The 12,867-nt window shown below is 36.7% G+C and overlaps 3 protein-coding genes across 6 annotated transcripts in view; 2 read left to right on the top strand and 1 right to left on the bottom strand.

The window, feature by feature from the left end:
- Positions 1-1,418: 1,418 nt before the first annotated feature.
- LOC107753176 (ATP-dependent Clp protease proteolytic subunit, mitochondrial-like) lies at positions 1,419-6,814 on the bottom strand. 4 transcript variants are annotated; one of them, XM_016569309.1, is made up of 9 exons: positions 6,697-6,808; positions 6,470-6,562; positions 5,938-6,039; positions 5,699-5,770; positions 5,500-5,596; positions 4,145-4,332; positions 4,002-4,067; positions 2,389-2,428; positions 1,419-2,276 (listed from the first exon to the last, which is right to left on the bottom strand). In XM_016569309.1, the coding sequence occupies exons 2-9, from the start codon at positions 6,479-6,481 to the stop codon at positions 2,050-2,052; spliced, it is 804 nt and encodes a 267-aa protein (XP_016424795.1). In that variant the 5' UTR covers positions 6,482-6,562; positions 6,697-6,808; the 3' UTR covers positions 1,419-2,049. The 4 variants fall into 4 exon arrangements, with proteins under 4 accessions (XP_016424795.1, XP_016424787.1, XP_016424809.1 ...); XM_016569301.1 differs by having other exon boundaries at positions 6,470-6,808; XM_016569323.1 differs by lacking the exon at positions 4,002-4,067 and having other exon boundaries at positions 1,420-2,276; positions 2,389-2,494; positions 6,470-6,806.
- A 349-nt stretch (positions 6,815-7,163) lies between these two features.
- Positions 7,164-9,336, top strand: LOC107753330 (guanine nucleotide-binding protein G(I)/G(S)/G(O) subunit gamma-5-like). Its single transcript, XM_016569466.1, has 4 exons — positions 7,164-7,256; positions 7,542-7,781; positions 8,526-8,652; positions 8,754-9,336. The coding sequence occupies exons 2-3, from the start codon at positions 7,695-7,697 to the stop codon at positions 8,649-8,651; spliced, it is 213 nt and encodes a 70-aa protein (XP_016424952.1). The 5' UTR covers positions 7,164-7,256; positions 7,542-7,694; the 3' UTR covers position 8,652; positions 8,754-9,336.
- Positions 9,337-10,787: 1,451 nt separating this feature from the next.
- LOC107753277 (histone-arginine methyltransferase CARM1) overlaps positions 10,788-12,867 on the top strand; it is a gene marked incomplete at its 3' end in the record, with an annotated part of 19,717 nt that continues 17,637 nt past the window's right edge. Inside the window, exon 1 of the mRNA XM_016569409.1 lies at positions 10,788-11,043. Coding sequence (XP_016424895.1) covers positions 10,902-11,043 — 142 coding nt within the window. The remainder of the gene's footprint in view (positions 11,044-12,867) is intronic.

The following is a 12,867-nucleotide window of genomic DNA, read 5'->3' as shown; positions in this document are numbered from 1 at the left end:
GGCTATTTAAAATAACTATTTTCTATTTGAATATATTTTAAAATGTAATTTATTGTGATTTCAAGCATCATTACTCCAGTCACACGATCCTTCAGAAATCATTCTGATATTCTGATTTGCGGCTCAAAAAACATTTATTATTATTCTTATGTTCAAATAAATGCAGGCTTGGTGAGCAGAAGAGACTTTTTTATAAAACATTAAAAATCTTACTGTTCAAAAACTGTTGACTGGTAGGTTATATAGATTACAGAAATGTTATATTGTAATATATTTCTGTAATATTTCTGTCCCCCTCACTTCTGAAATGATGGCTACGCCCCTGGGTAGGATGTTCTGTTATGTGAGCACAACATTCACAATGAGGATGGCAATTTTTTAGATTTGTTCAATGAAGCAGATTGCAAACAGGGAACAAAAAATGCCTTGTCATTCACCAAGGTTTTACAGAGAGTTTGATCAGAAACACAAGCCTTATCTTTGGATTTTCAATTGTGATGTGATTCAAAACACCACCAGAGGTCAGCATTGAGAAAAGTTACTTCTATGGTGAGAGAAAGAGGCTATTTTACTTTATCTACCAACTTTATCTAGTTTATTTTATCTACCATTGTTTGAATACACTACTCAACTTTTTATGTGCTTATTCGCATCTGATGATTTAAAAAATCCAATCTTTCATAAAATGGATCATCCATATTTGTTATCAAACATGAGTATAAAGCATTATTTTACTTAAGGTAATTTAGCATCTTTACTGGTACATATTTTGCTATATAGCTCATAATAGTTCAGGATTTTCTGTTTACTGAAAATATCGAGGAGCATTTCTAGTTTATGAGTTGTATGCTTGTGTAATTTTCATCTTTAAAGTTGAATACAAAAATCAAGTCTGACAAACACGTTTGCTCTCAGAAAGCATAATGGGGATTTATTTATATTATTGTAATTGCATTTGTTGCTTTTTTGTTTTGAAGAAACTGCTTAAAAAGATAGAATTTGGTTTATTATTTTGACATGCAGTACTGTTAAATAGTTTGGGGTTTGTAAAAATTTTTAAATGTTTTTTAAAGAAATTCTATACTCACAAAAGCTGGATTAATTTGGTCAAAAATACAGTAAAACAAATTTGAATATATTTTAAAATGTAATTTATTGCATTACTCCAGTCTTCAGTGTCACGTTACTTCAGAAATCATTATAATACGCTGATTTTCTGCTAAAGAAACATTATTATTATAATGTTGAAAACAGTTGTGCTGTTTTATATTATTGTAGAAATCGTGATATAATTTTTCATGATTATATGATGAATAGAAAGCTCAAAAGAACAGTATTTGAAATGGACATATTTTGAAACAATGTGAAAGTCTTTACTGTCACTTCTGATCAATTTAATGCATCCTTGCTGAATAAATGTACATATTTCTTTTTTTTTTTCATTCATACAGTCCCCAAAGTTTTGAACTGTAGTGTACCTTCGGTAAACTATTCGGAATTCATGAGCTTGAAACATGTAGTTTGTAACCTTTCACAATTTGAATTGTGTCCTTCATGTTTAGTAAAAAAGTTAAAACGACAGGATAACCATCCTAATTTACCCAATTATTTATTTGAATATCTATCAATAAAATCTCTTGCTTTAAATCATTTTAACATGTATTATATTAATCGAAAAGCACATTTACAACTCAAAGTATATTGTGTGACATGGTAACACACTCCATCCAAATAATACAGACTTCAAACCCTGTGCTGTAAGCTTGTGTTCCCATCTAATTTGTTTACAATGAATCTAATTCTTGCTAAAGATACCTATATTTGTACATACAAATATAAAGGCAAGACTGAGTATCTTTACACTTGCATCTGTAAAGTCCAGATTCCAGTATTGTCTGAGGTCTTAGTGATACTCAATAAAATGTACAAAAGGAAGGTCACAAGGTTCAGATTTGATATGTGAGCTGGTGACTGTCATCTCAAACATCTGCCAAAACAGACACTGAACCAGAGATGCAGTAGTTCACTCGCTCCTGCTGGGAGTTTCTTTCAGGGTTCAGGTTTGTATGAGGAGGGAGGGTTGCTGCCAGACTGGCCCGGCTCAGAGGCTTGAGGTTGAGGGGAGGTGGAGGCACTTGCAAGGCTGGTGGGCTCTTTTTGAATAAGTTCCGGCTCATCCTGTCCAGCCTGTGGTGGATGAACCAGGACCTTGTCAATGATCCCGAAATCCTGCGCTTCCATTGGGCTCATGTACCGGTCTCTCTCCATTACGTTCTCTAAGTGAGGACAACAGAACACAGAAGCTTGATGTCAGGATGTCACGCAATATGGAGTTAATTAAAAATGTTTTATTATAATATTAATGAAGACTTATAACAGAAAAATTACCTAAAGTCTCCAAAGGCTGCCCTGTGTGTTTGCAATAGATGTTGTTGAGCTGTCTTTTAAGTTTGAGAATCTCCTCAGCCTGGATGGCAATATCCGTTGCTTGGCCCTGAAATGACGAATATTGGCGTTAAATTTGTGAAAGCAGTTCCCTCTTTTTCTCAGTTTTTTGTCCCCCGTTCTTACCCTTGCTCCTCCGGAGGGCTGGTGCACCATGATCCGGGCATTGGGCAGGGAATGCCTCATGCCTGCGGTTCCAGCGGCCAGAAGCAGACTGCCCATGCTGGCGGCCTGGCCCACACACCAGGTTGAGATGGGATTTAAGATGTACTGCATAGTGTCATAGATCGCAAGTCCAGCCGTAATCACACCACCTGCAAGACAGAGACAAAAAAAATGTAGACTGCTGGCTTCAAACATTTCTGTATGGGTTATCAAAAACAAAAAGAATGTACTGATTCACTTTTTTTTTTTTGAAAAGGAACAGTTATTGAGCCTTTAGACAATATATATATTAAAAAAAAGTCTGTACATGTGTTTTTTGTTATATTGTTTCCTATTTGATACAACAGGTCTTCGTTTCTTATATGATGAGATAATGAAAATATGGAGCTCATACTCGAGGAGGGGAAAAAAACACCACAATTTCATTCAGAGGCCCAAGTTGAGCAAAAATATGCCATTTGGTGCAGTTGCTGATATTTATATTATATTCATGTGAGATGAAAGCTTCTAATGAAAATCAGTGAGATCTTCATAACAGTATAGAAAACTAATTATATAAAATGTATATAAATATCAGTTGTCACTATTTCTCCAAGTAATATATCTTAATAAGATGACATTTACACACAGTTTTATAATTAAAGCTCTGTAGTTTTCATTGTGGGGTCAAAACATTTATTGCAATGCAATGATGGTTGCAAATATGCATGTTGTACAAATAAACATTCCTCAAATGCCTGTTGTATCATATTTGATGCATTTTAACATGATTTTTCTATAGTGCTAACAATATAACATTTATTCTTACATTTACTTTATAAAACTCACAGCAAAGACACGCGCTACAACCTGAAGCGGGCGTTTTTAGAAAAACACTTAAAGGCCTTTTTCCTTGTAAAAAAATTATAAACTATTAATTAAATGACAGAAGACTTGTAAAGATTGTGTACAACAGGTTTTTTTTTTGTTTTGTTTTTTTTAAGTCTATTTTAGGCTTCTTTTTTTTAGTGCTTGAACAAAATTATTACACTGGGAAAGTGCCACACTGAAGTGAATGAATGACAACATTTTTTCACAATGCAGAGCAGGTTCTGTTTTGTGTACAGCATACAGAAGTGCATAAGTAAACATTTGCCTTCAAATTTACAATAGTGTAAGAATGTGAAAGTGGATTCCCATACTGGTATCAAGCAATCTCATATGAGCAACAGAAAATTTAAAATGGGACAGATTAAGACCAAGGACTGCCAGATGAATAAGCATAATGATCCAAGCTGCTACAATCTTTTTTATGTCAATGCCGTTATGTTTCTCACCAGGACTGTTGATGTACATGTGAATAGGCTTGTTGTTGCTCTCAGACTGGAGAAAGAGCAGCTGTTGCAATAGATGTTGTTGAGCTGTCTTTTAAGTTTGAGAATCTCCTCAGCCTGGATGGCAATATCCGTTGCTTGGCCCTGAAATGACGAATATTGGCGTTAAATTTGTGAAAGCAGTTCCCTCTTTTTCTCAGTTTTTTGTCCCCCGTTCTTACCCTTGCTCCTCCGGAGGGCTGGTGCACCATGATCCGGGCATTGGGCAGGGAATGCCTCATGCCTGCGGTTCCAGCGGCCAGAAGCAGACTGCCCATGCTGGCGGCCTGGCCCACACACCAGGTTGAGATGGGATTTAAGATGTACTGCATAGTGTCATAGATCGCAAGTCCAGCCGTAATCACACCACCTGCAAGACAGAGACAAAAAAAATGTAGACTGCTGGCTTCAAACATTTCTGTATGGGTTATCAAAAACAAAAAGAATGTACTGATTCACTTTTTTTTTTTTGAAAAGGAACAGTTATTGAGCCTTTAGACAATATATATATTAAAAAAAAGTCTGTACATGTGTTTTTTGTTATATTGTTTCCTATTTGATACAACAGGTCTTCGTTTCTTATATGATGAGATAATGAAAATATGGAGCTCATACTCGAGGAGGGGAAAAAAACACCACAATTTCATTCAGAGGCCCAAGTTGAGCAAAAATATGCCATTTGGTGCAGTTGCTGATATTTATATTATATTCATGTGAGATGAAAGCTTCTAATGAAAATCAGTGAGATCTTCATAACAGTATAGAAAACTAATTATATAAAATGTATATAAATATCAGTTGTCACTATTTCTCCAAGTAATATATCTTAATAAGATGACATTTACACACAGTTTTATAATTAAAGCTCTGTAGTTTTCATTGTGGGGTCAAAACATTTATTGCAATGCAATGATGGTTGCAAATATGCATGTTGTACAAATAAACATTCCTCAAATGCCTGTTGTATCATATTTGATGCATTTTAACATGATTTTTCTATAGTGCTAACAATATAACATTTATTCTTACATTTACTTTATAAAACTCACAGCAAAGACACGCGCTACAACCTGAAGCGGGCGTTTTTAGAAAAACACTTAAAGGCCTTTTTCCTTGTAAAAAAATTATAAACTATTAATTAAATGACAGAAGACTTGTAAAGATTGTGTACAACAGGTTTTTTTTTTGTTTTGTTTTTTTTAAGTCTATTTTAGGCTTCTTTTTTTTAGTGCTTGAACAAAATTATTACACTGGGAAAGTGCCACACTGAAGTGAATGAATGACAACATTTTTTCACAATGCAGAGCAGGTTCTGTTTTGTGTACAGCATACAGAAGTGCATAAGTAAACATTTGCCTTCAAATTTACAATAGTGTAAGAATGTGAAAGTGGATTCCCATACTGGTATCAAGCAATCTCATATGAGCAACAGAAAATTTAAAATGGGACAGATTAAGACCAAGGACTGCCAGATGAATAAGCATAATGATCCAAGCTGCTACAATCTTTTTTATGTCAATGCCGTTATGTTTCTCACCAGGACTGTTGATGTACATGTGAATAGGCTTGTTGTTGCTCTCAGACTGGAGAAAGAGCAGCTGAGCGATAACCAGAGAAGCTACAGAGTCATCGATCTAGATAAAGAGAGGGACAGAAAAAACACAGGAAACACCTGAAAAGGGCTTCCTGAAAATCATTTTAGATCCTTTTATGTCTTTCCTTGCATTTTAACTTACTGGACCCATAACACAAATGATTCTCTCTCGTAGCAACCTTGAGTAGATGTCATATGCTCGCTCTCCTCGGCCCTGAAACAGAAAAGACTTTTAAAGTAGCAGTCAAGTTCCTGCAACACTAAGAAGCTGCACTATTGAACTATTGAATTTACAATTATGGGCTCTAAAAGTAACTTCTTGATACTAGATGATCAGTTTAAAGAAAGACATCACGAAAAGTGCTACTAATGTACTCTTACCGTCTGCTCCACAACTATAGGTATGAGTGGACTTCTCCATGGCGCACTCTGATGAATGGAACGACTGACTTTGAGTGCAGAAACACCACATTGTAAAACCCTCTATGAAGACAACAGTTACGACGATGAGGATCAGTGGTCAGAAAGACAGTCAGCATTATGTATCCAAGGTCGATGGACATTTTCGTGGCGAGCTTGACATCACTGTGCACTCAACAGAGTACAAATCAGCCTGATGACATTACTTTACGTGTCGGTTAAAAAACGTAAGTTTTGTAAAAACAAGCAAAACTTAAAGATGCCTCAATTTAACATCCTGCTGGCAAAAGAATAACGTTAGTTGTACAATAGCGTGTTTATCACTGTTTTTATACAGTCTATGGTTTATCATGAATGCCGCTGCTACAGTAACTGAGTTGTTTCACATACAGATACATATTTCTTTTTAGAATATCTTCTATTGTTTATTGGCGGTTGGCAGACTAGCTTATATTTAAAATATCTAATTTACAGAAGACATTTTAATACTTACACGTAACAACATGTTTCTATTGAGCAACCCTCACGCAAACCCTATTGACCCGGATGTGATATTCGGCAGCTTGATAGTGAAGCCAGAGATTCTCTATTGTAGAAAGAGATAAGTGTAACGTTTGCTGATCGCTTATAAGCGAAGTGTCGTAAATGAATCACAGCTGTCGCAAAAGTTTTTTTTTTTTTTTCATGTTATCTATGTTATTATTAAATCTAGTTTGTTACCGTGCCAGGTCTCTCTGGTAAAAGAGAGTTTCGATCTCAACGGGACTTCCCGGTAGAATAAAAAAAAAACTGGCACGTCTCTTCCACTGACTTTCCTTCAAACAGAAAACAGATCCCGACGCGTTTAGCTGACTTTGGAGTCTCCCCTTGCGGAGGGGCTCTTGTGAACAGGGTTGCCAGGTTTTCATAAGAAAACTAGCCCAAAACTAGCCCAATCGCGTTTCGAGGGGGTCCCCAGTTAAAAATCGCATTCCAGGGGATAAATATCATGTTATTGGAGTCGCTTCAACCCGCGGCAACAGTGTTAAAGTAGCCCAATTCCGTGGAAAAACCGCGGACTTGGCAATACTGCTTGTGAAGCACATCCACTGTCGCATACGCCAACGCTAGATGGCGCAATTCACCGCAGACTCAGCTAGAACCTTTTGTGAAAGTAATGTAATTTTAAAGTGAAAAAATACTGTCTTATTAGCACGAATATTAAGTTATTAGCAATAATATGCATTAATAATGCATCTCACCCACCTAATCCACCACAACAAACACATATTCATTAATGTGTAAGTAAAACCTGAAATTGTATCACATTGTGTGGAACACCCCACATTCCCACGAGGGAAATGGCGTCATAAAAATACTAATGTTTGAACGAAAATGTAAAATGTAGATAGGTTTATTGAGAGGGTTCTGTGTAGAGAACAGAAAATATGATGAGCTTATTATAAAACAATACAAGTGAACGGGGTTCCTTCGGGTGGTATTTATTTGTATGTAGGCCTATGTATGTATGTTTGTTTGTTTGTTTATTGCTTGCTTGCTTCCTTTTAATTCCCATTCATTCACAGGTGAAGAAGCACCATTTGAACAGGCATCCTCCTGCGCTGTCGGAGTTTTAAACCAGTCGTTGGTTTCGACTATAGGGGCGCAATTGAGTTTCTGCCAAGTCAGTCGAGTCTCGAGTCGACATTGTAGCAAACTTTCTCAGTCTGTCAGAAGACATGTCGAATAACAGCGCAAGCGGTTTGGTGAGCTTGCAGAAAAGCGTTAAGCAGCTGCGAAATGAAGCAGGAATCCGCAGAATTAAGGTGAGTAAAAGAAAAAAAGATTGGAAATCTTTGCTAACAGGGTGTGACTTGACTGACTCGTTGATCCTGTCCGAACATCCTGCTACTTTGTGTAATTATTGTACCGTTTTTAACATTTCCTTGATTCATGTGAGAGTTTTTACAACAATCCTCATGCAAGTGAAGCATAATACATAATGTTATCTGTTCGCCAGCTTTTATATTGTGGCAGGTTGCAATTACACTTCGTTTTCAGCAGCTGACAGCTTGCTTTTAATCGAATGCTAACACATGTTGTCATCCAACTTTAATATTTCAATACATGTGTGAGGTATATGATAATCGCAGTTCAGTCAATATTGAACTGACTCCAACTTTTCCTCGCGTATTTGATTTGAAACTCTCTCCAGGCAGTATCGACCGACACTGTTGTGACACAGTGGAGCTCTTTGTTGATTGTGAGTGTGTGACACAGTGTCACATTTGTTGGCGGAAAAATCCAAACCTATATTAGTTACTACTGCCCCCAAAACACACTATTTTAAAAACAACACAAGGCTTTGTGTGCTGTTATTGAATTTATCATGAATCAAATAAACAATGTAACTTCTGACCGCTGATTTCCAGGAATCTGTGATTGCCAATAGACTTTTTATTGCTCCACAAACCTCTTTTTATCTGTATGCATACATATACATGTCTACCTATGTGTTTGTCTGTTTATCTGTCCGTTTATATTTTATTTAATCACTCCTTCCCCCTAAGGTTTCTCAAGCTGCGGCAGATCTGAAGACATTCTGCTTGCAAAATGCCCATAAGGACCCTCTCCTCATGGGGGTGCCATCAAGCGACAACCCCTTTCGACCACCCAAATCATGTGCGCTCTTCTGAGGTATCAACGATAAGCTCAGTGTTACTTTTTTCTTTGAAATGTCCTGTTGGACAGGAATATAAACAGAAAAATGAATCTCTGTCTTTCTCTTCTCCCCAAAGGAGTCATGAAGAATTTGGAGAAACTTCTGAACATTCCTCATTTACACAAATGTTTTCACTACACAACCCTCAGATCCCCTTTACATTACAGCAGAGCTGGATCATCACTACTATTACACTAAATTGTTTAATTTGTAAGCTGCATTGTGACTTGAAGTCTTTAACGTTCAGTGATGTGAGTTATGAAGAAAACCTCTGAAAAGTGATTTAAAAGCGTTTAATTTGTATACTGTTAAATAAGGACACGGTAGTGCAAAAATGTTACACTAGTAGGAGGAAATTAAAGTGTTCAGTTGGTCAAACAGTCCACTGGAAAAGTGATGGCAAATATGCAAAAAAAAAAAAAAAATTTGTACTGTGTAGCTAAGTTTGAATACCAGCCTACACAGAAAGATTGCAAAATGCTTTCTTGTTGTAATGTGTTCAGTTTAGGATGAAACACTGAATTTCTTTGTTTATTGATATAGTAAAGCTTATACACATGGACTGTTGTTGCCATGAAACTCATCTATTTAAGGTATTTAATTGTATTAACCACATAGCTCTATTGAAGGAGAGAGATGTCTTGAATCTCAGGTTCTTTTTTTTATAAAGATTGATGCCGTGTTTCTGATATAAATTCACTTTTCTAAATACTGAATGAGGTACTATTTATTCAAATGTATTTTCTCCAATGTAGTGGGTAAAGGTTTCTGCATCATTTTGACATTTCTTAAATGTTATGCATAGGGTTTAACACAAGACACAAGTGCAGAATTATATACGTGTTTTTAGTGATATTTCCTGGTGAAAAGGTGCTGCCTGCCTGTTGTGCTTTTACTCTAAGAATTTGAACACCAAATGACTAGGAGCGTATCAGATGGCCCGTTTTTGCATATACTCTACCCTTGCATGTTTATTTATCTCATTTTATATCTGTACTGTCTCTTTATCAGTCAACCACTGGACATTCATGCAAATGTCATTTTTACTGCTGTCCTGCGTTGTTAACATTTCAGTCTGTTTACATCATGTATGTCTTGCGTTTTAGGTGATTATGGCTACAAGAGCAACATCTGATTTGTTTGCAGCAAGATACATACCTTTCCTTACAAAACTGAATCAAGATGTCGTTGAAAAATAAATTAAAATGACTGAGCCTGAAAAGATTCTTACACTATTTGAACAAGATCTCAATTTAATGTAATGATTTTAACAATAAGAGCATCTATTATGCTGGAAACTACTATAACAGGGTTATTATTGTTAACTAATGCTAAAACTATCAAAACATTTTTTGTTAATTGAAATAAAGCCGAAAGAAAAAATACAAATATTAGATGAAAACCTTAAACTAAACGAAAATTAGAAATGTTGCCTTGGAAAATAAAGTTGAAGTTGAACTGGAAATAGAAAAAAAACTTAACTAATTAAAAAAATTAAATTCTAGAACAGATACTAGAATTAAAATGAAAATATGAACATATAAAGCTATTTCAAAATATTAATAAAAACTAATAGTATATCTCCACTTCAGTAGCACTAACATACACCAAACTTTCAAGTTGTATTCCTATCTATATTCTTAAGGTTTTCACAGAGGGATTTGTTCATATATTATTCACCTGATTTATATAACATTTAATATTCCTTTTTTAAGGTTATTATAAAAAACGTTTATCTCTTAATATGTCAACAAAATGAAAGACGAATTGTGAACCGGGCTTTAGCCTATCTAATATTCAGATTTCTGTTCTGAAAATGTATGTAAATTAGTGTAGGCTACATTTAATTAGATAACAGCTTATTTAAATATTTAAAGAACATTTCAGAAAACTTGTAATACAAAACAATTGTCTTACTGTACTGTGATTAATCATAGCGGGAAGTATGGTGACGTCTAGGCCTTATTCACCTGTGGTGTCTTTTCTTCTTAACAGCCTACTGCACAATAAAGTTTTCAACCCACACATTTAATGTATTTATTAGTAAATGTACTCAAGATACACCTGCTTTTTCTTTGTAGCCCATATCATGTCTTGAAATTGAACGAGAGCTGGAAAAAAGGAGATGTGGCCATGTGGAGGCAGTAGTAAGTCAGGCCTAGCTTGACCACTGACTCCAGGCGAGATCTGAGCCGCTGCCTGTCTTACTCTCCCCAGATCGAAGATGGCGGGGTCCATGTTCTCAGGCGTGCGCCTCCTCTCCATCGGAGACGCCAACGGAGACATACAGCGACATTCAGAGCAGCAGCCTCTGCGACTAGAAATCAAAATCAACCAGGACGTGGCTCTCATAAGCCTCTCGAACAGTGAGTAGACGCTGGCTTTTAAACACTTTGAGTCCGGCCTCAGTTGAGCGGTGTATCCTAGCTTAGCCTAATGAGAGCGGTGTGTGTGCGGCATGTGCGTCTGTTGCGCCTGATCACCGGGACCCGCAGCTTTTGAGTTATGAGCTCAAATGCGGCCCATTCACCCCTGCATGCTTTCTAAAAGATGTAAAGTTGCTGGAGCCATGGGTTTGGGTTCAACACGCATGCCACAAACCACGTTGATCGTAGCATGTTAGCATCCGTAAACACATCGTATTGTGTTATGATGCTTATAGTTACTACCCAGTTAATAACGCACGGCAGTCCAGCACTGAATGTATTCCTACAGATAGAAATATACATGCATGAGGTTTCTTTAAGGCTTTCCTCCAGACTTTTAGCAGGACTACAAGGAAGGGCTTTGGATAATGTGGATTGGCGCCTGTAAAGTTAGCCGCAGTCTGAACCTTCAGTCATGCTATTGAGCTTCAGAAAGTGTTATAGAAACGTCTTTGTTTTGCACTGGGTTTTATTTGCGTAAACATTTGATTTGTCTGTTGATACCGTTTTAACCTGGTTGGTTGATGGGCTGAATGGATGCTGAGCTCAGTTTTGATTGATTGCGCACATCCCAGGCGCGCAGTTCCGCGCCACCTCTCTACTTTTACTATGCTGTACTTTACCATAAGACAGCCCGGTTTATTTTTCTCAAAGCGCAGAAAGCATTGCTAAAGTAATGTGGAATTACGCGGAGGTTTCTTGCGGCAGCACCGTTTGGACATTAATCTTTGTTCTGCGGGGAACAATAGCGGGTCCCCCGCCTCCTTTTCTCCAGTGTCCCGCCTGTTCATTCAGTGCTCAGGGCTTTTGTTTGGAGCCTCATGCTGCCGATGTCCCGTGCATGAGATGAATGTCTTACTGAAACAGATGCGCGACCCACATCGCATAGATTTCTTTTGAGAAGTTTTTATTGCTCGAGCCCCAAATGCCACATCATTTACAATTTTTTCGTCGAAAGCCCAAGTTTATTAAGTGTAATTCATATTAGTTTGTGACAGAGTGATATTTTGCAAGTTTTAATGCCAGAGCCTGCTCTTAAATAATTATTGTTGTGTAAACATTAAGAGCTAGCAAAGGTGCTAAACTTAGTTTTGCTTTTTTCAAATAAATTAACACTTAATGGAAATATTTAAACAGTTTACACTGTTAAATTAAAAATTTGTACCAGTCTGTTTAATTCTACATGGAGAGGGTCGCCCCCTTATGCGTCCTGCATTGTTGACGTCACATGGCCGACCTTGTTGTGCAGTTGACAAGGTTGCTGATGATTGCAATAATAGTAGTAGTAGTAGTAATAATAATAATAACTGTCTTTACTGTATGAATGCTTTTAGCCAATGTTCAATGTGGTTTACAATCACACAAAAAAGTAAACAAGTATGTATCAGCAAAATTCAACTTAAAAAAACTAAATTGAGTGTGGGTTGGCCAAATAAATTAGTACTATTATACTGTATGTTAGCCAGTGAAAAACGCAATACGTTGTTTACCTTGAAGGAAGGAGATCTCCGCTGCTTATTTTGCTTCCACACCACTTGTTTAAAGTACAAATCAGCTTCTCATCCCATTGCACCCAGAATCCTTAAACACCAAGGGTTATTTGCAAAGTTGAATGAATCCTCAATACCTGTTGACTTAAAGGGGTCATATGATGCGATTTCAAGTTTTCCTTTCTCTTTGGAGTGTTACAAGCTGATTGTGCATAGATAAGATCCCTGAAGTTGCAAAGACTAAAGTCTCAAAACCAAAGAGATATTCTTTATC

This window comes from Sinocyclocheilus rhinocerous, unplaced genomic scaffold (assembly GCF_001515625.1).
Source record: "Sinocyclocheilus rhinocerous isolate Xijiao unplaced genomic scaffold, SAMN03320098_v1.1 scaffold191, whole genome shotgun sequence".
Classification (NCBI taxonomy): domain Eukaryota; kingdom Metazoa; phylum Chordata; class Actinopteri; order Cypriniformes; family Cyprinidae; genus Sinocyclocheilus; species Sinocyclocheilus rhinocerous.
The sequence above is the reverse complement of the archived record's forward strand: the minus strand, read 5'-3'. Positions and strand labels throughout refer to the sequence as shown.

What these genes read in the sequence shown, in the direction of transcription:
- LOC107753176 (XM_016569301.1), bottom strand. An exon ending in CATGTACATCAACAGTCCTG is followed by an intron (nt 4,333 to 5,499) that starts GTGAGAAACATA and finishes TCTGTCTTGCAG; the next exon opens with GTGGTGTGATTACGGCTGGA. An exon ending in AGCCCTCCGGAGGAGCAAGG is followed by an intron (nt 4,068 to 4,144) that starts GTAAGAACGGGG and finishes TCGTCATTTCAG; the next exon opens with GGCCAAGCAACGGATATTGC.
- LOC107753330 (XM_016569466.1), top strand. Translation starts at nt 7,695, where the DNA reads ATGTCGAATAACAGCGCAAGCGGTTTGGTGAGCTTGCAGAAAAGCGTT. An exon ending in CAGGAATCCGCAGAATTAAG is followed by an intron (nt 7,782 to 8,525) that starts GTGAGTAAAAGA and finishes CTTCCCCCTAAG; the next exon opens with GTTTCTCAAGCTGCGGCAGA.